The sequence below is a fragment of the Vidua chalybeata genome, chromosome 20 (genome assembly GCF_026979565.1).
Source record: "Vidua chalybeata isolate OUT-0048 chromosome 20, bVidCha1 merged haplotype, whole genome shotgun sequence".
NCBI lineage: Eukaryota > Metazoa > Chordata > Aves > Passeriformes > Viduidae > Vidua > Vidua chalybeata.
In genome coordinates, this window is record NC_071549.1 from 1,481,680 (window position 1) to 1,505,814 (window position 24,135).

General features: G+C 47.8%; 1 protein-coding gene across 1 annotated transcript in view; it reads right to left on the minus strand.

Moving 5' to 3' along the window:
- The window catches only part of AUTS2 (activator of transcription and developmental regulator AUTS2), a 72,647-nt gene that overhangs the window by 16,745 nt on the left and 31,767 nt on the right, over positions 1 to 24,135 (minus strand). Inside the window, exons 4-10 of the mRNA XM_053961636.1 lie at positions 11,549 to 12,044; positions 9,854 to 10,107; positions 8,197 to 8,417; positions 7,717 to 7,761; positions 3,349 to 3,444; positions 1,925 to 1,996; positions 272 to 301 (exon numbers count right to left, since the gene is read on the minus strand). Of these exons, the coding sequence (XP_053817611.1) occupies positions 272 to 301; positions 1,925 to 1,996; positions 3,349 to 3,444; positions 7,717 to 7,761; positions 8,197 to 8,417; positions 9,854 to 10,107; positions 11,549 to 12,044 (1,214 nt within the window). The remainder of the gene's footprint in view (positions 1 to 271; positions 302 to 1,924; positions 1,997 to 3,348; positions 3,445 to 7,716; positions 7,762 to 8,196; positions 8,418 to 9,853; positions 10,108 to 11,548; positions 12,045 to 24,135) is intronic.

A 24,135-nucleotide genomic window follows, 5' to 3' on the forward strand; every position in this document is an offset into this window, starting at 1 on the left:
GGGAATCACTGCCAGGATCTCTAGGATTTGCATCAATATATAACCTCATGAGTTCACATGAGGGGTTGCATGAGAAGAGCAAAACTTCCAACTGTGAAACTCTGCCTTGTCCTTGAGTGATCAGGAGCAGCAGGAGTGCCCATGCTCTCCCCAAAAGCAGGGCAGAACTGTCCAGGTGACACTTGGCAGCTCTCATTTGGAATTATTCTGTGCTGCAACCTGGTGGGACTGAGCCAAGCTTGACAAATGGGAGCACAGGAAGATTTCTTACCCTCAACATGGGCCTGAACGGATCTGTCAACTGTGAAGAAGAAATGACAGCTTGGTTACATGCCTGTCACTCAAACAATTGCTCTAATTAACAAATCTGTATTGCTTCATTAAGAGATGAAATTAAAATGTTAGAATTTTACTTTCAAATGAAGCCCTTTTGGATAATAATTAGTCCTGAGCCTCCATCTCTGTGCTGTCCCCTCCCCCTGGCTGTGGCACCTGAGTGGTGACGAGCAGCTCCACCAGGCTCACAGAGAGCTCTGGCCCCTGGCAGCAGCAGCAATTTGTTGATTTAATGCTGCAGAAATGGCTGGTTAACTGCTCTGACGGAGGCACAGATCTGTCCTTTGGGCAAACTCCTGCTCTCATCTTTCAGAGCTCCTCAGCTCATGGCAAGGCTGGATAATGGACAGAGCTCGATCCCACAGAGGGGCTGGGATGGCTGGGATGGGGTGTCAGCCATGCCCTGCACACCAGCAGTGTGTCCACCCACCAGCCAAGGTCATGGCCTTGTGCCTCACTGCTGCCCAAGCTCCTTTCTGGCAGAAATGGGCTTTGCCTTAATTATTTTCACACTGAAACAGATGCTGGTAAACAGGGCCCATAAAAAACCCCAATTTTCTCATTTTTATTTTTGATGTGGTCTATTGGGTTTTTTTTTTTTTTTTTTGGAGTAGATTATTTTTTATTCCCCTTTTTTTGCTCGTATTTCATCAATAAATGCTGGGAAATAATTCAATTTATTGGGTACTGCTCATTTGTTTTGGATTTTCTGTTTTGAAATGCAATACTAAAGGAGATTTATAGGTGCAGAAGGTACTTAGCAGACACGGTGATGGCACAATGCATCATCTTGAAATAATCGAAACTCACTCCCAGTTGAAAGGGAACATAAAGCTAAATGACTTCCTGATGGGAGGTTCTGGTTATCTCTGCACTTAGCCAAACAAACAGAAATGTGGTTCCTTCTGGTGTAAAGCTCAACCTCAGCTCCACTGCTGAGCAACCCAAAGTACTAGAATTTGGCCCAATGCAGAGACAACAGCTCTGGAAGTTCAGCCATGCCACAACTTGGAATTTTGGGGAGACCTCCTCAGTGCTTCTGTCTGAGAGTTATGCTAAAAATATGTGAGTGTGAAGTTCCTCATGGAAATAATGGCCATCAATTCAAACACACCAATAACCCTTGGGCAGAGGGACAGAGTGCTGAGGCAATAAATGCTGTTCACATCCCCTGGAACTCAGAAATCCAGAAGCACCGAGTGATCAATAAAGTGCATCCATATTTCACTGGGGCAATCAATGCTACAGTAACCCAGGGAATAGCTGTCATTACCCACATTAAAAACAATTACAGAGTACAAACACAAATCTTGGGGAGGTTTGTGCATTTTCTATGTTGAATTGGACTTTTATGCCTTTACCCCTGGGCCTGGGGGGAGAGAGCTGCCAGCAAGGACAGGGCTCTGCCATTGCACAGGAGCTATTTTAAATGTTCCCACAGAACTTCTACATCCCTCTCTGATGAAACAGCTCAGACTACTTTGGTTTTAGGGTGTTAATTTGGACTTTCTGAAGATGGCAGCTCTAGCATTCAAGGTTTTCAGAAGGAACAGATTGACTTGAGAAAAAGAAAACAGTTTTTACAGACCCGTGGATCCTTCTGTAGAAGGGTATGTGGGACCGTTCCAGGTCTGGCTGCAACATCAATAGGATTGGAAGTCTGGAAATTCCACAAGGAGAGACACCATTAATGAGCTGCACAACAGTTACAATGCCTACAAGCAACAAAATGTGCAAAATAATAATTCTTTTTCATTACTTTGTCTAAGCAATGGAGATAAACTTTTTATAAAGGAAAAGCCAATCATTACAATCCACTCAGTAATAGGAGTATTATCATCTCCATATCCACACTTTGATTGTCCACCAACTTCCCACTACTTTAATCAAAACCACTGAGGGAACAGTGACTGTTTAAACTGGAAAATCTTCTAATGTGAAAAACCTGATTAGGAACACATTTATGACACAGCATCAAAAGCAGCATGTGGAGGACCCAGCCCCTGCTCTGCTGATTATCAGTGATGCACTCAGCACACAGAGCATCACTGCACAAGAACCTCAACTCCATCCACAGGGACTGCCACAATATGGGTATCAGGAAAACATCCAGTTGGAAAAATTAAAGCCCTTCCCATTATTTGAACTTTAATAGTCAGTTAATAAAATGCGGTTTCATGGGGAGCCAAACCCCAAACAAACAAACAAAAAAAAAAAAAAAAAAAAAAAACAAAAAAAAAAAACAAAACAAACAAAAAAAAACCACCAAAAAAACAAAACAAAACAAAAAAAACCACACCAAACAACCCAACCCCCTACATGTAGAGAGAGCTTGTTCCTATGTCAAAATGAAGAAAACAGAAATCAACTCCAGCGTAACTGACAATTAAGTAAGAGAGTTGTTAACAGTCTGATTACCATACAGACAAAGAATCTCACTAATGAACTGCAATTTACATATTCAGTCATTAGAGTGGATGGGCCAATTTAAGGAAGAATCCTCTGCAGAAATTCTACTCATGATTTCGGTCTTTAGTTGCAAAGACTACAGACTTACTTCCTCCCACTGATAAATAAAGAGTGACTCCATAAAAACAAAAGAGAAAAGCCACATTTCTCTCCCCCAGTTATCACCCATGAGTAGAGCCAAATCAGTGTTCTGCACTGTGCTGGAGCTGGGAGGTAATTATGGAAATGAGTAAACAAGAATGAGCATCATTTCTTAAAATCCTGATTATTACATGACCTTTCATTAATGCACACTATCTCAGAACTAATTATATTGCTTCTAAAGTTAACCATGCCTTTATATAAATAATTAAAAGAAAAAAAAAAGTTTGTAGATGTATCTGAACCTAATGAGAAATAACTTCTCTTTGTGGTACATCTGGAAAAAGACAACAGTGCCCTGTGGAATGAAGCTGTAGGTCAGAGCTCAAGCCTCTCCAGGATGTGAACCCCCAGCTAAGCCCAGCCCTGCCTGGCTGCAGTCCCAGGTGATTCCTGCCTTACCTTGGGCTGGAAAGCTCCTTGCAGCGAGCCAAAAGGGCCGGTGGGAGGGATCATGGGAGGAATACCTGATACAGCTGGAGGATAGGAGTGAAACAGCTGCAACAGAAAGAGAAGAACATCAACACTGGGTCACCACCAGCACAGGCAGCTGAGGACACAGAGAGCATTCCTGCAGAACAGTAGGAAAATGTTACATGGAGAAAACTTCAATGAGAAGCATTGAAGTGATCTCATTGCAACAATGTTAGTTAAAGCAGTCGATGGGATGTTCACAGATGTCATGAGGTTTAGAGCTTAAAAGCAGTTCCAAAATCAGACAGCCAGCAACCTGTACCTGCCTCAGGCCAGCAGAGCATAAGGGAGACATTTGCTCCTCAATTATTAAGTTTTAAATTGGAGAGAGGTTTTAAATTGTTTCAGTCTGTGACTTGTTTCAAGAGAAAAGGCAGAATCCTGAGCTGAATGAGACTCAGAAATCTCCTGTTTAAGTGGAAAAAACCCTTACGAGTTCTAGGATATTGTATCATTAAAACTCCATTAGTAGGTTGGGATTTTAATGGTATCTGTAGGAAATGAGGAAAATATGCACAATTCTTACTTCATTAGTCTGTCTGAGAGGATATCCTGCCACATCTAATATTAGCAGACAGACAATCTGATTTGTTAAAGATTAGTATTTAAACAAAATGTTAAGGCAGAACCTCCCAGAAATGGATGGGAGTTTATTAATAAAGAGAGACTGCTTAGCACAAAAACCTCCCAGAAATGGATGGGAGTCTTTTTTATAAAGAGAGACTGCTCAGCACAAAAACATGCCCATCTCCACTGACCTCCCTGAGCCCAGTGCTCTGTCCTAAGGGAATTTGGGAACAAATGAGATGCTGCTCTGTGCTAATGCAGACACAAGGGAAACAAGCAAGTAAAGTAAACAAATAAATTGTTCCCTGTAAAGGTGGGGAGGCCCTGGCACAGGGCCCAGAGCAGCTGTGGCTGCCCCTGGATCCCTGGCAGTGCCCAAGGCCAGGTTGGACGGGACTTGGAGCAGCCTGGGCTAGAAGAAGGTGTCCTTGCCATGGCAGGGGTGGAAGAGATGGTTTTTAACATCCCTTCCAGCCCAACCCACTCTGTGATTCCATGATAAACCATCACATCCTAATCTGTCCTTGTCTCTGTGCTCTGCCAGTGAACCTTTGCCTCTTGCTGTGACAGAAAACTCTCCCAATTCCATGAATATGTTGCTAGCACACACCAAACTGCTTCATGGTGGGAGTCAGGGATTTAAAGCATCACACACCAAACCCATTCTTGGTGTGAAACCTCTGGTTCTCAGAGGGGATGGATCTAGGAGGGGATGGATCTAGGAAGGGATGGATCTAGGAGGGGATGGATCTAGGAGGGGATGGATCTAGGAGGGGACGGATCTAGGAGGGGACGGATCTCAGAGGGGATGGATTTAGGAGGAGATGGATCTAGGAAGGGATGGATCTAGGAAGGGATGGATCTCAAAGGGGATAGATCTAAGAGAGGATCCAGCTCCACTGGAATTGCCACCCTAAAATCTAACAGGGTTCTTTGGCTGAGACCAATTCCCCTCTGACCATGGCTGAGCAAAGTCAAACTAATGTGTGCTACTTTTAAGATTAAAAAAAAAAATGAGTTAATGGCCAATTGAACAGAAGCAGGACTGGGCAAAGTCAAAGACTGGACATAAGGGGTGGGAAAACACTGAGCAAATCCCATCCCAGAGTAAATCAGTACCACAAAGTTGTGATGGATTTGGACATGCCAGGCATACATGTGTGCTTTTCTTCATAATTTTTCCTTCCACTAGCTTATCTTGCAATGTCATTTATCCATATTTTATTTACTGAAAGCTGAGAAAACATTTCAGAGATATCAGAAGATTTTCTCAGTTTAAAAGGCTGGTATTGAGCCTCCGTTTCTGTTGCTGCTGTTGTTTTTAATTCTATTTAATTTGGACTTGCTCCATCCAATGGTGCAGAAAACATTTTGAGATTAGTTGATACTGAACTGTAGGCATTTGAGAAACCATTAAGAGACATTTGTCCTCATTTACAATAACTTTTAATGAGTAAAATGTGCTTTAAATTCTCCAGTGTCTTCTGTCTTTAATTCTCTGTGTAATGGACTAATTCTAAGTGATGGCAAAAGATGTAATACTTCATATTCTATTGGCTATGACTAATAAAAATGAATTCTTTCCTCAGTTTTATAACAAGTGGTAAGTTAATTAAATGTGACCTTTCCTCAAGGTCAGAATTATTAATAAAATATAGTTTATCTCCATGATTAATTTGTATCAGTTAAATTCCTCCAGCTTTCAGAATTCATATTTCATAGTCCAATGTTTCCTTCTTCCTCAGTATTCTTTCTCTTTTGAGCAGCAGCCTTCCCTTCTAGCTTTCCCTGGGGAAACATCAAGTGACCACAGCTTCCCTTGGCCAGGTGTATGTGATGCTAAACTAGACCTGGCAGCAGCTGCAGGTAAAAGCAAAGCCTCACTGTGCTAAAAGAGAAGAAATAACACTGATTTAAAACTCAACATTAGCTGCTATGTGAGCTGCATTCCCTGTTCCAAAGTAGATGGATTTCAAGTCTCAAACAGACCCTGGTCTCCTACAAAGTTCACCCACACTCACTGCCAGCTTTAAGGTATCTGAGCTCCAGGTGTGAATCTACAGAGGGAGCTCTTGTCCCCAGAACAGCTCTGCAGAAGTGCCACATTCTGACAGTATTTGTATTTCTCCTGCCCTGTGGGTGTGCCCCAGCCCAGCTAAGGGGCATCTCCCATTCCCTGTGCCCTGACCAGTCCCAGGGGTGGGACCAGGGGACACGTGGCTGGCCTGGCCTGCCTCACTGGGGTCACAGACAGGCTGTTACCCCAGTGCAGACATCATGGGCATCCCCTGGGAGCAGATGTCCCACACTGACCACGGGGCAGCCCCTTCCCAAGGACGAACCTTTCCCCAGGGAAGGCAGGAGAGGCCAGATCCATGCCTTGGTCCCAGCACGGCTCCCTGGCTAAGGGAGCACAGCATGGAGCTTTCCTGACCTTAGAGGGGTGAGGCCATAACCTTTGCAATCCAGGTAGCTCCCAGATTGTTGGTATTATTTGACTGAATTTGAACAGCAGATACAGCTGGAGACTTCTGCAACGCTTCCTATCCTACACTGCCAACTTCTGTGCTTGATTTGTCTCAAATCCATGTACTATCTCCCAATTCCATGTCCCTGCTGGGATCCACAGGCCACACTGATGACGATCTCCTGAAGCTCAGCAAATCAAGAGTGCAACTGAACATTGGTGCAGGTGAGCAGCAGTGCCCTTTGGAGTGGAAGGGGGAATGTCTGCCCAGTGTTCCTGGAGCTCTGAGCCTGCCAACACTGAGTCCCAGCTACTCAAATGAAGTGCCAGACATGGACAGGACAGTTCAGGGGCAGGACAGGCTGTGAGCAGGGGTGTGTTTAATCCAGACACCATCGTCTTAACCAGTTTTTTTTGCCCAGTTCCACTTCTAAGCAAAACCAACACATAAAGCCAAATGCTCTGCAGATTTCTGAGTGCTGATGCAGTACTCCTTCTCTCATCAAAATATTGCTCTTGGATTAAGAAACTCTTGCCAGACACCTGCCTCTGCCAATAGGATGAAGAAAATACAACCCAGAGTTCACCAGCAAATCAATCAGTGGATTGAAACCCTTAGGAGCAGAAGCTTTACATGTAACTGGAATTTTAAAAATCAGTTCGTCTTGATAAGCAACATTTTTGGTAGCTTAGGTAAACACATCTAGAGCATAGATGGATTCATGTTGCTGTCATCACACAGAGCTTTCAAAACATAACAAGCCCAGTGGATCAGATGAGCCTTTGAAATATGAATAAGACAGGTTTTCAGATTTTATCAAACAAAATATGATAGATTGGGAAAACTATTAGATTATCTATCCCTGGAGGATTTGTCTGATAGTTTGTCAGTTCATTTTAAGTTCCTTAGCAAAAATATCAGCCCAAGGGTTTGTGGCACAACTGAAACACCGTGATGGAATCACTGCTATCTCCTGCTTCGTGGAACAGTCAGCCCTTCTGTCTCATCTTTTCACATCAAACCTGGATCCAAACGGTGTGTGAGCAAGAGATCTTTTGATTGGAAAAGCTGATACTGCATCTTTATCAGAAACAAGCACCATGAATGCAAGCCTTCAAAAGCCAAAGCAACCAAGGACGATAATGGTAAATCCTGGAGTGATGATTAGGGAGAGATTTGACGCTGCCATTGATTGAGTGGTGATCCCAACCCACCACAGAAAAGGAGTGAAGTCAGTTGGAAACAGAGCAATAAAACTCACACTGTGACGGTAGAAGGGGTCAACTTTTGTAGGATATTTGTCAAACTGCAAAGGGATCAAAGCACAAACTAGTTACTTTATATTTCCTTGCCTTACTTCTGTTGGCAAAATAGAAGAAAACTTCTCTATTATTTGGCAACCAACAGAGAGGAAAAAATATGCAGAAAATTAGTTTCCAATTAAACTGTTTGGGATTTTTTCTTTCTTCAAAGTAAATCAAGATCTTTTCGGGACAGGACAACGGAAGAGGCCCCTGAGTGAACACTCCAAGCAGGACTGGCCAGAGTCTCGTCCCTCAGTCCTGTGCTGCTACCTGAACCTCACACTGTGACAGAGGGACAGCCCTGCCTCTCCTGCCCAGATACCCCTGGGCAGCACAGGAGCCCTTCCCCACAACCTGGCAAATTCTCCACAATACTTTTGTAATAAAGAATAGAGTTGTGCTCTACTTATCCTCACATTTCTGCCTGGGGTACGCACCATGGGCGGTGCTGGCGTCGGCATGATGGCAGTGGGAGGGATGGCGTGGGGGAAGGGCGTGAAGGTGTGCTGGTGGGTGTGTTGGTGTGTGTGCTGGTGCTGGTGCTGGTGCTGGTGGAACTCTGTCCTCAGGTAGGGCGGCGGGCCCAGCGAGGCCCCGCGGTCGGCGCTCTGCGAGGCCAGGAACCGCGTGTTCAGCTCCTGGCGCAGGAGGTCTTGCTCTGAAACACACAAGCACAGAGTCACAGCGTTAACGGGCTTGGAAAAGACCTTGGAGATCATCGAGTCCAACATGTGACCCAACACCTTCTTGTCACTGAGTGCCACATCCAGTCTCTTCCTAAGTATCTCCAGGGACAGTGACTCCACCACCTCCCTGGGCAGCCCATTCAGATTCCCCATCACTCCTTCTGTGGAGAATTTGTTTCTAATGTCCAGCCTAAACGTCCCCTGGTGCAGCTTAAGGCTGGGTACTCTTGTCTTGTCACTGTTCCCTGGGAGCAGAGCCCGACCCCCCCTGGCTGCACCCTCCTGTCAGGGAGTGGCAGAGAGTGATGAGGTCTCCCTGAGCCTCCTCTTCTCCAGGATCAACAACCCCAGCTCCCTCAGCCCCTCCTCACAGGACTTGTGTTCCAGACCTGCCAGCAGCCTTGCTGCCCTTCTCTGGACACACTCCAGCCCCTCCATGTCCTTCCTAAATTGGGGGGCCAAAGTGGACACAGCACTCCAGGTGTGGCCTCACCAATGCCGAGTGCAGGGGAAAACAAACAATAAAACAACTCCCCCAAGCTCTGGGGCTTTTCCAGGCCTTGTGCCGCTTCCTTTGCTGTCTGTGGATAATCATGAGGCAGTACAGGGTAAGAAAGCCCCCTCAGGTCTTCCCTCAGATCCTGAAGGCCTGAGACATTACAAAGTTTCCATTTCCCCTGTCGTCAAGCCTGTTTTCACACTTCTCTGAGCATTTATGGACATGGACCCAGTCCTAAATAGGTGAGGGTGGAAGAGCAGGCTGGAGTGAGCAAACAAGTGGCTGCTGCTCACATAAGCACCCTGGTGCTCATGGACACAAAATTACATTTCACAAATGCTCCATTTTCTTCCCCGGTCAGGCCCTGGCACAGGGTGCCCAGAGCAGCTGTGGCTGCCCCTGGATCCCTGGCAGTGCCCAAGGCCAGGCTGGACAGGGCTTGGAGCAGCCTGGGACAGTGGGAGGTGTCCCTGCCCATGGCAGGGCTGGCACTGGATGGGCTTTAAGGTCCCTCCAACCCAAACCTTCTGAGCACACCTGAGCCCAGCACTGCTGTGAGCTCAGCCAGCACAGACTCTCCCTGAAGCCAGGGAAACTCCGCTGGGCACAGACCACAACTGCGTGGAGACCTTTGCTGTGGGGGGCACAGATTCCACGTGGGCACCTCGTGAACTCAGCTGTGTTTTCCCTGTGGGTTAACAAAACTAACCTGGGAGAACCACAGCCTTCCCAAAGCAGTCAGTCCCAGGACAGAGGGAAAGTCTCTGGCTGTGCCTAGGTGTTTGTTTGGCTTTGCTGTCACTGTGTTCAGCAGTCAGTACAGCTTCTCCCCACCAGCAGCCCTCACCACAAGGCCCAAAGCCCAGTCATGCTGACCAAACCCAGAGCAGCGTCCGTCACAGCTCTCACCTGAGTAAGTGCTCCCAGCTGGGTGTCCTGGAACCTGCAGCGTCCCTGAGGTCAGCGGGGGTGGCGGGGGCAGAGCCGTGGGAGGGGCAAACATATTGGGGTGGTGAGGGTGAGCGGGGGGCTGCAGGGCGGGCGGGAAGCTGTGCAGGGGGCTGTGGCTGGCCAGGGACAGCGGGAACGGCGACGCCGACGGGTGGTGCGAGATGTGCGGGGGAGGCGCCTGGGTCTTGGCGGGGGTGCTGCTCCTGCTGCTGCTGTGAAGGAGAGGAGGAGCCGTCAGGAGAGAGAAAAGGCCCAGCACACACACAGGAACACAACCTCAGCAGCCCCTCACGTCGAACAGCACGGGTGTAACTCGTGTTACAAATCCCAGTTACCATTTCCAGTCCTAGCACTGGGGTACCCCTTTCTCCAACACCTGCTCTGGCCTCTTTTACTTCCGGTGGTCCCCACACACCCGAGCCGTGCTCTCCCTTGCTGTAAGAGGTTGGTATTGTCCCACAACAGCACAAAGGAGTAATCAGCCCTGTACATTCATGACTTAATTATCAGGTTCTTTCTACACGACTGCTCCTGGTTCATGTTTTCAGGCAAATGAAACTCAAAATCACTGCATTAATAAAAATTTAATTTTTTTTAAGTGAATTACTAAGATGAAAGACTGCAGAAAATGTGAAATGAAGTTGAGAAGGCAACAACAGATTTGTGCTTATTGTACAGGTAATGTCCCTCTCTACTCCACAATAAAATGAGATAAGACGAGTCAACAAAAGAAGTATTTGTGATTACACCACCTGCAATTTTTCAGGTTTCATTTCCTACTAGTGAGTATTTAAAATACATTCATGGAAGGCTTAATGCTGCTTGTCTTTATTTCAAGTAACGACACGCTTCTATCGCAGTGACTTTTAAAGACAAGCAATACCAGCTTGGTTAAAAATAAATCCAGGTTTTAAACACCTCCCAATCTTTAGTCAAACCATGAAGCAACCACAGCGCTACTTCCCCAGGTCTTGAAGGTCACACCTGCCTGCTGGGAGCTCAGATTTGGAGAATGGCAACCCAGCTTAGAGTAGGGGAAACCTGAGGTCCCTGACTCAGAGGGACATCATGGGTTCCTGTGCACACAGTGTTTAATCTCACTGCTCATCTTTGTTATCTACAGAGAAAAGGTGAGGCTGACCTCACCGTGGCCACATGAGAGAAAAACACTGAAGCCTGCAAGGTGTCAGCAGTGCAGGAAAACACGGAACTGTGAAGTGCCTGGTGTGTGACTGCTGTCACCAGCTGGACCTTGATCGAGGGCTCCTGGGCTGCTCTCCCTGGGGCATGGCAGCACTTGGAGAAAACAGATATTTGCAGGGATGGGAGGGGAAAACTGTCAGCCTTCATTCAGTGAGCAGCCCAGTGCAGGAACTGGGCTTTTCTTCCCCTGATCTACACTGTGTAAAATTCCCTCCAAAAACCCAAGTACGGCAGGGAAAAAAAATCCAAAGCAGATGAACTTAAAATACCCAGTTTATGGGATCACCGGGCCACCGAGAGTGATCCTGGCTCATCTCAGTGGAGGAATCGAGGTTAAATGCACAAAGTACCCTTTATTTCCCCGGGATGGGATGGGCTGTGCTGTCCCTTCTTTATCCAGTTCCCCTCCAGGCTCAGCCCAGCATCCCAGACCCCTCTCTGTGCACCTACCTTAAGCTGTTGAGGCTCAAGCTGCTGCTGTTGTAGGCAGAGAGCGGCTGCGAGAGGCTCTGGGGATGGGGCTGCACGGCGGGCAGGGCCGGGTGTGCCGGGGGCAGCGGCGACTGCGGCCGCGGCGGGTGCTGGCCGGCCGGGGGCTGGCCGGAGGGCTGGCCGCAGGGCTGACCACAGGGCTGGCCGGCGGGCGGGCGGCCGGGCTCCTCGGGGGCCGGGGGCACCGGCACGGTCGGGGCGGGCGCTGGAGCCGGAGCCTCCGGGCGTGGGGCGAGTGCGGGGCTGGGGCAGCGGCCCTCGGGTGGCGGCTCCAGCGGCGGCGGCGTCACCTGAGGATGGGGGTCTTTAGGCACCACAGGCTCAAGTATTGGGTCTTTGCTGCTGTCCTGGCTCTTCTCTTGGCTCCTTTCTAGTCCTGATATTTTGGGGACAGCTGGGCCCCTAGCACCAGGGTCGTCATTGTCAGCAAGTGCGCCAACTCCCACCTCTTTATCTGCAACAACAACAACAGAGAGAGAAAATGGTTAAATGTGACACAGACAGGCCAACCCAAAGCCACTGCTGGGCCACTCGCACTCCGGGCAGCTCCATTTTGTTTCCATCAAGAACCATCCAGGCAAATGTGAAACTGAATCAAACCCACCTGCCCCAGTAACTGTGCTCAAAATAAAACACGTGGCAGAGAAGACAGAGCCTGTTTAGTGCTGCTGTTGCCCATCGCTGTTACTCGTCATCACTCCCTCACTGAGGGAACCAACGGAGGGAACTGACCCACTGAGGGAGCCAACACCACGTGAGCTCCGTGCTTCTCACAGAATGGTTAACGTTGCAAAAGATCTTTAAGACCACCAAGTTCGATCCCTCACCATGTTCACCACTCAAGTACCATATCCACATGTTTTTTGAACACTTCCAAGGTTGTTGACTGCACCACTGCAGACCCCCCCCCGGCTGTCCCCTCCTGTCAGGAGCTGTGCAGAGCCACAAGGGCCCCCCTGAGCTTCCTTTTCTCCAGGCTGAGCCCCTTTCCAGCTGCCTCAGCTGCTCCTGGGGCTCCAGACCCTTCCTCATGACACAAGCTCTGAATTTTAGAACACATACTAGCAGCAGCCCTGGCTTTTTTGGTTTGGCTGATCATGGAGTGACTTACTTCTATTTCCCAACTCTTTATTAATAATGAATATAATTATAATTTTAACATCCAAACATTGGAGTTTTGCTGACTGGGGCTCCACAGCAATTTCCCGTTGGAACTGCTCTCCAAACCTTCTGCCAGTGTGGATCTGATCCATGGTACCCCTTAGAACAAATCCAGGGGAATGTTGCTGACCCAAGACTGGGAAAGGTGCTGCCTTGCAGGTGGGGGATCAGGAACCCATTTAGGGCCATATTGCACAACAACTTGGAACAACTGACTTAAACCTTCAGCAACTACAGAAACACAGCCCAAAGGAAACATGCAAGGTTTGAAGGGGCTTGGGATAAGCTTAGAATTAAAAAAGGGTCCAGTGTTCTAAATAAGCTTTAGACAAGAAAACTTTACTCCTCCTTCCGCCAGTTTTAAGGGGTAAAATTACTAAATGCATAATGAAAGAATATCCATTCAGTGAAAATGGCTGACAGCTCCTTTGTGCAAACCCTGAAGTAAAGGAGTGAAATTCAGAGGATGGGGAGTGAACTCTGCCAGCCCATGGCCTGGGCACATGTTTGCCAACCATTGCCTCCCTGGAGGCAGCCTGGCAGCCATGTGTCACAAACATGGCATCATTTGGGTTTAATTTCATTAACAGATCAAAAATAAACCACACCAGGAGCTGCTCACTAAGTGTTTTACAGGCCCGGTGCAAGGCTGAACAGCCTGGTAAAGCAGAGGATTTTCATAGGTTGTAGACAGGAGGTGGGGAAAAAGGGGACAAAGGGAGGCAAAAGGGAGGTAAAGAGGAGAAAAAGGAAGCAAGAAAGAGGGCTTATTTTATGAGGACCTTCTTTATTCACTCCTGGAATACCTGTAACAGGCAGAGAGGCTCCTCCACCAACTTGGATTGGATGATGACGAGGGCAAGAGTGGGACTCCAGAAGGACAAAAACAATTACTCTGCCATATGCCCAAGGTCTATCTCACTGCAATAATCTGCAGGTTCTAGGTAAAGGAAACTTTGCTTGCATGAACTCTTTGGATCAATCCTCTTTGAGCAAACATTATTAGAAGTTAGAATGTGATTCACACACATGTTAAGGCAGGTCCCCCGGGAGGAGAGAAATGAGCAACAGCTTGTTCAGGAATAGGTGGATCTATGTTCCCAGTCCTTATGGCTGTAGGAGTTACAAGTTTTTGGGTTTGTTGGGTTTTCTTACACAATGGCTTTGAGGACTCAGCCTTGTCACCCTACTACATGGCTCTAGCAGGTGGTCTGGAAATCCTGCAGAGGTGATACTTCCAAACCTACAGGAAACACCTTGCTCTTAATGCATTCATTAAATCCTTTCCTTTAGCCTCTCTCATGTGTCACATTTATTCAGCACAGCTCAGTGCTGGGATCTGCTTCTCCTCCCTGGGAGAAAAGGGCTGGGAATGCCCCTGTCTCCTGGGTGTTCCCTGCTGCTGCTCACACCCGCACTGCTCAGCCCCTGAGCGCCATTCCTGTGAGTCTGCCCTTGGGAGATGCTGCCTGCAGTAATATCAATGTTATTCCCAGTCCCCCACCAGCTGTACCCGTGGGTTCTGCCTCTCCTGTGTGACACCACTGCACCCACACTGTGCCCCAGCCCAGCTGTGCAGGAGTCCCAGCACACACAGCCCTGCCTGCTGATAACCATGATGGATAAATCAGAACCAGTTCTCCGGCCCACTGCATCTATTTGGGGAGTTGAAATCCCTCCTCAGTGACAAACGCCACCAATCACAGGTTTCATGAGGAGGGCTCCAGTCCTCATCAACAGCACTTCAAGGTCACACAGACAAGATTGCTCTTTTCCTACCCTGACTGGCTCAGTGCAAAAACTCTGGGGGAAAAAACCCTTAATGTCACTATGACACTGACAACCCAACTTTCTGAGATTGTTTATCATCAGAGGAATTCATCTCCACCCAGCAGCTAAACAAGCACCAAGCTAACTTCATTTGCTGGCTGTCTCCATACTCTGCTTTGGATAAACTGCAATTGCTGCACTGGGATTCTGGAGAGCAGTGACTGTGATGCTGAAACAGGCTCCCCTTTTTCCACTGGGCTGATACTGCATCCACCAACAGCCACTCTTCCACTGAAAAAGGAATAAAGCCAGAATTTGCTGCTGAGGACTGAGGAACATTGCCATTTCCCAGACAGGAAATGCAGCTTTCACTATCTTCCATCCGCTTTCACTATCTTCCATCCCTGTACCCTTTGATATGCCTTAAATCTCAAAATCCTCTGTTTTTCACTCAAACACACAAACTCAAGACACAGAACTCCAGTCCCCTCCACGTGACCCTGCTGTATTTGTGACTATCATCACACCAAGGAGCAGGCAAGGCCACCCTGGGGACACCTGTAGGTAACTCAAGTGACTCAGGTGACCCAGAGAGACTCTGCACCTGGGAGGGCCAGCAAACACTGTCCTCTGGAGACATGAATTTGTGTAATAAATACAGTTAATATGCAGCTTTCCATCACTGTCTCTCTTCCTAACGTGCAAACCACTAAAATCTGATCTAAACTCTGTGTTCTGGCTCCTTTCAACCCATCTGCACAGTCCCAAAGAGTTCAAGGTTGGCCAGGGGTGGTCATTGGGAACATCACAGCCACAGGAACAGTCCAGCTGCTCTCCACTGACAAAAAAGCCCTGTTGGAATTGCCAGATGTGACATTCCCAGAGAATCATCAGTGCAGAACCCTCTCATTGTGCCTGGCCAAGATGTGTGCAGATGGGTTCAGGAGCACCAAAGAGCACAGGAGGTGCCAAGAGCCAGCACAGGGTGTGCCATGGCCACCCCCAGCCCGGCCAGTCCCAAGTGGCCTGGGCACCCCTGGCCCTGGGGAATGAAATCCCCTCAGGGACACTGCTGCAGGACCATGTCAAACTCACAGCCGCCAAACTTTTTTCTTAAACATAAAATCATCCAGCTTTTCCATGCCCAGGTGTGGGACAGCCAGGTCTGGAGTGCCATCCAGAAATGAGGCTGTACCATATCCTGTCACTGCTCCTCCTGCCTGCATCCGGATTCAGCCTCCACGCCTGGCCTCAGGCAACTTCAGAGATCAACTCAGAAACAGCACTAAATTTCCCACTTTCCTGAGAGGAAAGTTTAGGATTAAGTTCAAAGTCCTTACTGCACAAATTGGAAAATGATAAGAGTTTTCAGTGTTCTGCAGCATTATCTTTGGGACTGAGCATTCAGCCTACCAAAGAAATATTTTATCCCATCATTTAATTTTAAAATAGTATTAATTTTCTTTCACTGCTTTGGTAAGTTAACTCTTGACAACACTGTATCTGCCTAACTCAAATTTTCTCCAAACTTCTTAATGCAAGATAAAACCCCAGATCTTTCAAAAGCATTTTCTCCAGCTTTACCATGGGTAAGTGGGGAGCTGGTACAAACTGTCACAACCCATACAAACCCCCAGGACATCTCTGGAGTCCTGGAATTCAGGACATATCTACCCCACAGACCACCAGCTCTTTTACAAGCACTTTACAAGGCTTGAAATAATTAATCAGATTGCAGCCCTGATTGTCCATTTCATATTGATTAGACGTTGGTCAGTGCAATATCTGGATGGGGAAGGCAGGTGCCAGGAGCTGTTACCGCCAGGAGGGAGGAGGCTGTGGGTGCAGCAGCCAACACGCATCAAACAGGCCCCAGAGCAGCTCAGCTGTTGTACTGGATACACATAATTTGCTAAAAACAATTTCTCATTTTTAGCACACAGTCATCTTTCATCCTAATTTCCAAGGACACTAACAAAGCATTTGATTATGCAAATGAAGAACATGCCTTCGAAAGCACAGCTCCTTGCAGCTCTGTCATCTGCTGATAGCAATTACTCCACAGTGAGCAGGTATTTAGCACAAGTGAACAGCAAGGCTGGTGACACACTTTGTACTTAATTATAAAACAGAGAAGAAAATCATTCAGGACAAAAGATTTTGCTACCTCCTGTTAAAAAATGTTTATACTCTGCACTGAAAGGGATTTAATTGCCAACAGTGAAGTTGCAGATCAATGAAAAGAAGCACTTAGTGGGATTGCACAAGATGCTGACAATTCTTCAATCATTGAGCTGCTTCTGGCCTTGATTTGAGAGTACAGAGTTCTCCAGTGCTGCACATGAAACCATTTATTTCATCCAGCTGTTAAAGAGAACACTCTCCATAAATGTAACTCCTATAGCTGTACACTGGGAGCATACAACAGCACTTAATTCATTGTTTTTAAAAAGCACCTCTTGATTTAGTACAAAGGAATGGGATAAAGCTTTCTAGAGGGAAGGAAAGAAGGGAATATCCAAACACCCGTCTGTCAGGAATCCTGGCACTTCAGTAAGTAAGAAGGAGCTGCAGACAGGTCTAACACCCTCACAGACCATGCAAGAACTCAATCCTGCTTCAACACACACAGCCAAAGGTTTATTTCCAATAAAATCTCTTGACTTCCTAACCCATGCAGTTGGGAATCAATAAATTACATCATTAACTACACAGCCCCAAAGTATTGCACAGCCAGGTCCTGAGGGATGACTGAAGGGGCTCCCAAATGGGCTGGAAAATTTCCCAGGTGGAAGTGATGCTAACAAAGTCACCAGGGAATATTCTTTACTCATAATGGGTGTGTGATGAATGAGTTTCACCTTCCTGTTTCAATTCTGCCTTTTAATCAAAGACATCTAGATCTTGTCATGTCAATCCTTCTAAAACACACCCAGACACACAGAAACACAGAACGTCCTTGTGAGGCTAGGCTGGGCTTCCCAACCCTCCAGCACCAGCACAAGGCTTTTCCCAAACTGGTGCACAAATCTTGGAGCCAGGATACAAATCCCATCTGCCCAACCATGAGCTCTGCTCCTGATCTCTGCTCAAAACTGCCTTAGACCCAAACACCTGGGAGTTTCTGCCAGGATTCTCTGGAATAGTGGCAAAACCCAGGGTTTTTTATGCACCTAATCTCAAGAGTTATACCCAGTCCAGAATGGGTTGGGTTGGGAGGGACCTCAAAGCCCATCCAGTGCCACCCCTGCCATGGCAGGGACACCTTCCACTGTCCCAGGGTGCCCCAAGCCCTGTCCAGCCTGGCCTTGGGCACTGCCAGGGATGCAGGGGCAGCCACAGCTGCTCTGGCACCCTGTGCCAGGGCCAGCCCACCCTCACAGGGTAGAATTTCAGCCCTGCCCTCTGGCATTGGGAAGCCATTCCCCTTGTCCTGTCCCTCCATCCCTTTCTCCAAAGCCCCTCTCTGCCTTCCTCTCTCCTCTTTTGGCTGTTACAAGAACACCCTGTGACCCCTCAGTGGGCAGAGCAGAAGGGTGGGAGCACTCTTCAAACCTGCCCAGAGTAAATGAGGTGATAGTACCAGACAATCATCAATTAAAACCAGAAAACACTGCAAGGCTGGTTAATTTTCTCCAATTATTAATAGGAACATCACTTCAGCACAGGGTTAACCTCATCAGAGGACAAGGGGAGGAAAATATCTTGAGTTTATCCATCACCCCTCCTACTTATTGATTTGCCTTGGCTACAGATCCACAATATTCCCTGAAATGCCCGTGACATCTGCTTATCCCACTTGTGTGTGACAGGATTACTTGGATGAGCTTGAACAAAACCAGCTTTCAAAAGCAGCTTGGAAGGTATAACCCTGTGAACACTGATCGAATGTAACCTGACAGCTCAGTTTAATACACCAAGGACCACAAAGATGTGTGTGATATGTTTATACAGCAAAATAACACATCTATTCCCCCTGAGAGGTGTCATACCCCCAGCTCACCAGCTACACAGCCCTGGCTCCTTTGTGGATTTATTCTTTACAGCCAAAGAATTCCTGATTTTAAAGGCATGATGCCAATATAAGCAGAGAGCTTAAAAACACTTGCTGACACTAAGATGAAGCTCAGCACGACCATGAGAATTCCCACTTTCAATTACAACTATTTCAGCTCATTGGTGTCTACAAGGAAACCTTGCTGAGCTTCCACATCCCAGCTCCCCCATCAGGGTCACTTTACACCGTTCTCATGCTTGGCACTATTTTCCTTGAGTTTCCAATGCTGCAGAGAAAAAGACTGATGTTAGAGAATTAGGGTTGATGTTAGAGAATTAGGGAGTCATTAGGGTTGGGAAAGCTCTCTAAGATCATTGAGTCCAACACTGCCATGGCCACCACTAACCCATGTCCCCACATGCCAGATGTGCACACCCTTTAACTCCCTCCAGGGCCGGTGACTCCACCACTGCCCTGGGCAGCTGTGCCAGGGCTTATCCAACTCTCTGCTCCAACTGCCCAGGAAGGATTCTCCTGGTCTGGGTTGTACCAACAAGTGCAGAAATGAGATTTTATTGTTCCCAGTCAAGAAATTGTCACGTTAAATGTGTTAATTATACGTGTCCAGTAACTCCCAGCTCTTTGCAAATTGTCTGAATTTCTTGGCACCTGAAAGCAAAATTCAAACAAAGGTACAAAGTCAGTGTGACAGTTCTTTGTGAGCCACTTTTCACTCCTGAGGCAGACATCTTCAGGGAAGCTCCAATGGAGGTGTTTGACCCCAGAGCCGCGGATCATCTGTGCCCTGCCCTCAGATCACTAAAAAGACCCTGTAAAACTGCCTTTGCACATCACCACGAGCAGCACTCACCTTCAGGACACACCAGCTGACCTGTCCACAGTGAACACAGCAGAGCAGCAGGTCAGGGTGGTTTTGTTACGAAGGAGAAGCTGTCTGAGAGGCTGAGCACATCCTAAACACAGCAGCAGGAGTGAACACTGGGCTCACAGCCAACACAGCACCTCCAGCTCAGTTCAGCCCAGAGCCTCACTCATCATCTGAATATCCACAATAAATGGTGAGCAATGAAGATTAAAGTCAGATGTGCCCCACACTGTCCCTGGGATGTGGTTAATGAGCTGGCAGGACACAGCAGTGTCCCACATGCAAGAGGACACCAACATCGGGGTACAACGTCTGAGGCTGAGGATGGCCCCAAACGTGGGGATTTTCTATCCAAACTGGAATCATTAGCCTGGGTATGATTCATAATAACATTTGAAAAATGTCCTGTGCTCCTCACTTTAATGTTGATTCATGTTGTGCCTTGCTGCTGAGGCTAATTATTATCCAGCAATGGTGAATCCAAAGCCTCCAGCCTCACGAGCAGGACTGTGTGGTGTTGCCTCCATGTGACAAGGAACTGTAATTCTAAAAGGATTAAAAGTTTATCAGCACAGCCATGTAAAGCAGAAAATGAATTGTTCACTCTTCTCATCTCTGTTTGGAAATTAGATTATGGGCTCCAAGTGAGCTGAAATACAGAATGAGGCAAATCTTTGTGATTAGCTCACAGGTGGCCAGTGAGCCTTTCTGTGCCTCAAAGCCTGGCAGATTCCCCTTAGCTGCAATAATAAAAGAATGTGTACTTATCCCTCAGCCCAAACCCTGCCCTGTGCCAGCATGGCTACCTGCTGTGCTAATCCTCAGAGCCAATATCATCACCCTCAGCTGGGAGCTCTGAAGTTTGCTCAGCTGTCAGTTGGGATATTTGGGGTGTGTGGCTCACGCCTGCCCGGCCCCGGGGCCCCACTGCACTCTCAGCACTGGGAAGGAATTGGGGTGCTCACCCTGCCAGCCCCATGCTGGCAGCAGCTGCTTCCCAGCACTGAGAGCAAAGGCTCTTTATAAACAATTTGTACCATTCAGCAGCAGTGTTTCACATTCCTGTTCTCTCTGCAGAAGGCACCTGTGTCAGTACAGCAAAACCCACCACATCTTAGCAGAAATCAGGAATCAGGGCTCACAAGTGGTGCAGAACATCAGTGGTCCATTCCACCTGGGATTTGCTCCTCACTCCTGCCAGCTGCAGATGCAGTGGGACAATGGGAGCCTCTCACTCAGCCACAGCCCACACACAAGGAAACCTCTCCAAGCCCTCCCAACATGAGGCTGGTTCATCTGGGGAACCTTGAGGGCTTCTTCCTCTGGCAAACTGATATCCCACCTGGCAGAACTGTGATAACTTTTTTATTATTTCTGTAAACATCTAATAATCCTCTGAACCCTCCTAAGCTCTCTACTTTAACATTACCTTCCACCAGGGAGCTCTACAACTCAACTTACAATTTCCTTTTCTTCCTTTTATAGAATCACTGAACCATTAAATTTGGAAAAGGCCTCCAGAGATCATCAAGTCCAGCCTTTGACCCCCATCCACACTAAACCACACCACAAAGTGCTGCATCCTCTTGTTTTCTGAACCCTTCCAGGGAGGGGGACTCCACCACTGCCCTGAGCAGCCTCTGCCTGTGTTTAAACACTCTTTCAGTGAAGAAATTTTTTCCTAATATCCCACCTGAACCTTCCTTGGAATGTGTGAGGCAGGGAGATGAGAACCCATTTCCTTATTCCCACACTACAAAATCGCCAGAATATTTCAAGTTAACTTCATAAAATTTCTTTTACATGAAAAATTAAAAAAACCTGTTGAACAGTGGTGCTGTGCACTAGTGCTTGAGGCCCCAGCCCTTGGCCCTGCCCTTCCCTGACGTGAGGCTGTTTTATAAGCTGCTCTGGAGAAACAGTTGGAATTCAAAGTAACCTCTTCCCTCTTCATTTCCCTTTTTCTAAAAGCACCCTTTGCCTGACCTGGCAAAGTTTGCTTCCAACAGTGCTGCTCCTGTCCCTCACCCTGCACAGCAGCACCCACTGCAGGTCCTAAACCACCAAGGCTCAGTGTTAGAGCATCTCTCAATATTTTACTGGATGTGAAGGGAGTCACCTCCTGATTAGGCAGCAGCTGATTGTTTGATTTGGGGATTCATGTGACACAGACACCCGGGCTCAGAGGCACCAGCTCAGTGGCACTGCCGGGGCTGGGGATGGACCTGCTCGGGATCTTCCAGTCAGGGCACCAAAGGTGCCACCAAACCTCCCTGCTGGCTGGTGCTGCAGCCAGACTGGGGCACTGAGTGTCCTGCAGCTGGGGGTGGTGGTGACCACTCTCCCCAGGCCAGGATGGCACATGGTGCCAGCTGTGTGCCAGAACCCCAGGCTGGGCCAGGCTGGAAGGGAGCCCCGAGGTCACTGGTCCCAGCTCAGGCAGGGCCATCCAGCAGGACTGCATCCAGATGGGTCTGGAATATCAGTGAGGGAGACTCCAGCCCCTCCCTGGGCAGCCTGTTCAGGGCTGGGCACTGCCCAGGGCAGCAGTTCTGCCTCCTGGGCAGGGGCAGTTCCTGGGCTCAGGCCCTGCCCGTGGCTCTGGTGCCACTGCTGGGCCCCGGAGCAGAGCCTGGGCCCTGCTCTGCCCTCCCTGCACACAGGGACAGCCAGGCCTGAGGGCCCCTCTCAGCTGGGGCTCCTCTCCAGGCTGAGCAGCCCCAGCTCCCTCAGCCTTTCCAGCAAGGAACGAGCAGCCTGAATGCTGCAAAAGTGCACACTAAGAATTCCCACTGTGTCTGGATGACTGGTGTGGAGAGAGAAGAAAATCCCATAGCCTTTCCAGAGCCCCTCCTTTGGCTCTGTGCTCTGTCGGCCTGGAATGCAATATCCCAATCTCTCCCACCCAGCACAGGTGACCTTTGGAGAAAGGAGGTTTTATGGCTTAACTTCTATTTTCACCTTGACAGCTGAACAACTCATATTTCATTTTATTCTTCCCCTCTCTGTTGATCCTCTCCAAGACCTTTTATCAGGGCACACATCCCTCCACGGGAGCATTATGGCTTGTGCTGAGCTCCCAGGCTCATCAGGGCACAGAGGGGGTTTGCACAGCTGGAGCAAAGGGAGCTGCTTCTGTCCTCCCACACTCCCAGGGACAGCCTGACTCCTCTCCCAGTGCTCAGCTTGAGGCTACAGCACTCTGGGTCACAGAACCCCGGAATGGTTTGGGTTGGAAGGGACCTTAAAGCCATTCCATCCCCTTCCATGGGCAGGGACACCTCCCACTGCTGCTCCAAGCCCTGTCCAGCCTGGCCTTGGGTACTGCCAGGGATGCAGGGGCAGCCACAGCTGCTCTGGGCACCCTGTGCCAGGGCCTGCCCACCCTGCCAGGGAACAATTCCTTCCCAGTATCCCACCTAAACCTACTCTCTTTCAGCTTAAAAGTAAAAGAAAAAAGGCCATTTCTGTAACAGTATGGGTTTCCAAGAAGCAGAGGCAGGAGGAGACATCTAATCCAAACATCCTAAAATTATGGGGCTGCAGGTGGCAGTGTCCAACAGAAAGTTCAATTCCTTACAAATTATGAATAGCCTCAACCTGTGGCATGAAATCTCCATCTTGGAGTGAGGGGATCCTTGACAACTAACATTTATTTAAGTTTAAGAAAAATACTTCAAAATTGGGAAATAAACTCCAGACACTTTCAGTTTTATAGTATTTTCAATTCTTTTCACAAAGGGAGGTAAAACTAAACCCAAGTGTTTACCAGGTGCTTGAAGACCAAATCAAGCACGTATGATGTTTCAACAGCAGCCCAGTGAAATAATCAATAACCTCCAATTCCAGTTATTGACTTTTGCACACCCTTGCAGGCATGAGACTCCAGATGAAGGCACTAGAATCACCAGATTGTTCAATTTGCTCTTGCTCGGATATTTCACAATGACATTTTTATGATGGTGTGTGGAAGCTTCTTTGAAAGGAGCTCTTGAAAGTCAGAGTGGACTTCAGCTCCCCAAATTCCCTCTTTTGCTTCATTTTGGGATCCAGGGCTGCTTTATGCATAATGGAAATATGAAATATTTCCCTCTATTTTGTCCTCTCTTACAGCTTGTAGGAACTTCAGGAAGAAAGACACCTTCTGTTTAATCATACCAGAATTACAGAAGATTACACATCTGTAAACTGCATTAGCATGGGGAAAAAGTGCCTTTGTGTGCCCCACACACCTCCCTGCAGTGTGGGACTGGCTTCCCTGACACCCACCTTGTCTTTTTATGAAACTGCTTCAATAATATAATTCTGCACTCTCTAACAGCCACAATAACAACTTGTTTGGACCACTGTGAACCAGCAAGAGCTCATTAAGTCTTAGAGAATGTTTGCAGCTATTTTGGCACGGGTGTGATTTGTTATGATGTGGGAAAGCTGCATTATTTCACCAGGTTTAATAGGTAATAGATATGCCCAAGCACATCCTTCTTGCAAGGCTACGAGGAGCTTTTAGCAATAACCCTCGAGGATGTGTTGGGCAAACTCATTTTGCAACATCTTCAAATATAGAGAGAAAATGATGTGAACTATGGAAAATCACCGTGATTCAGGGACAGTGCAGTAGACTAGAAGATTAAAGTTCTGCTCCAGCTCCCTCAAGATGCAGTTAGGTCAGTGCTTGGCCCTGTTTCCTTTTCCAGGATTTAGATGATGAGCTTTCCAGGGCAGGGGCTG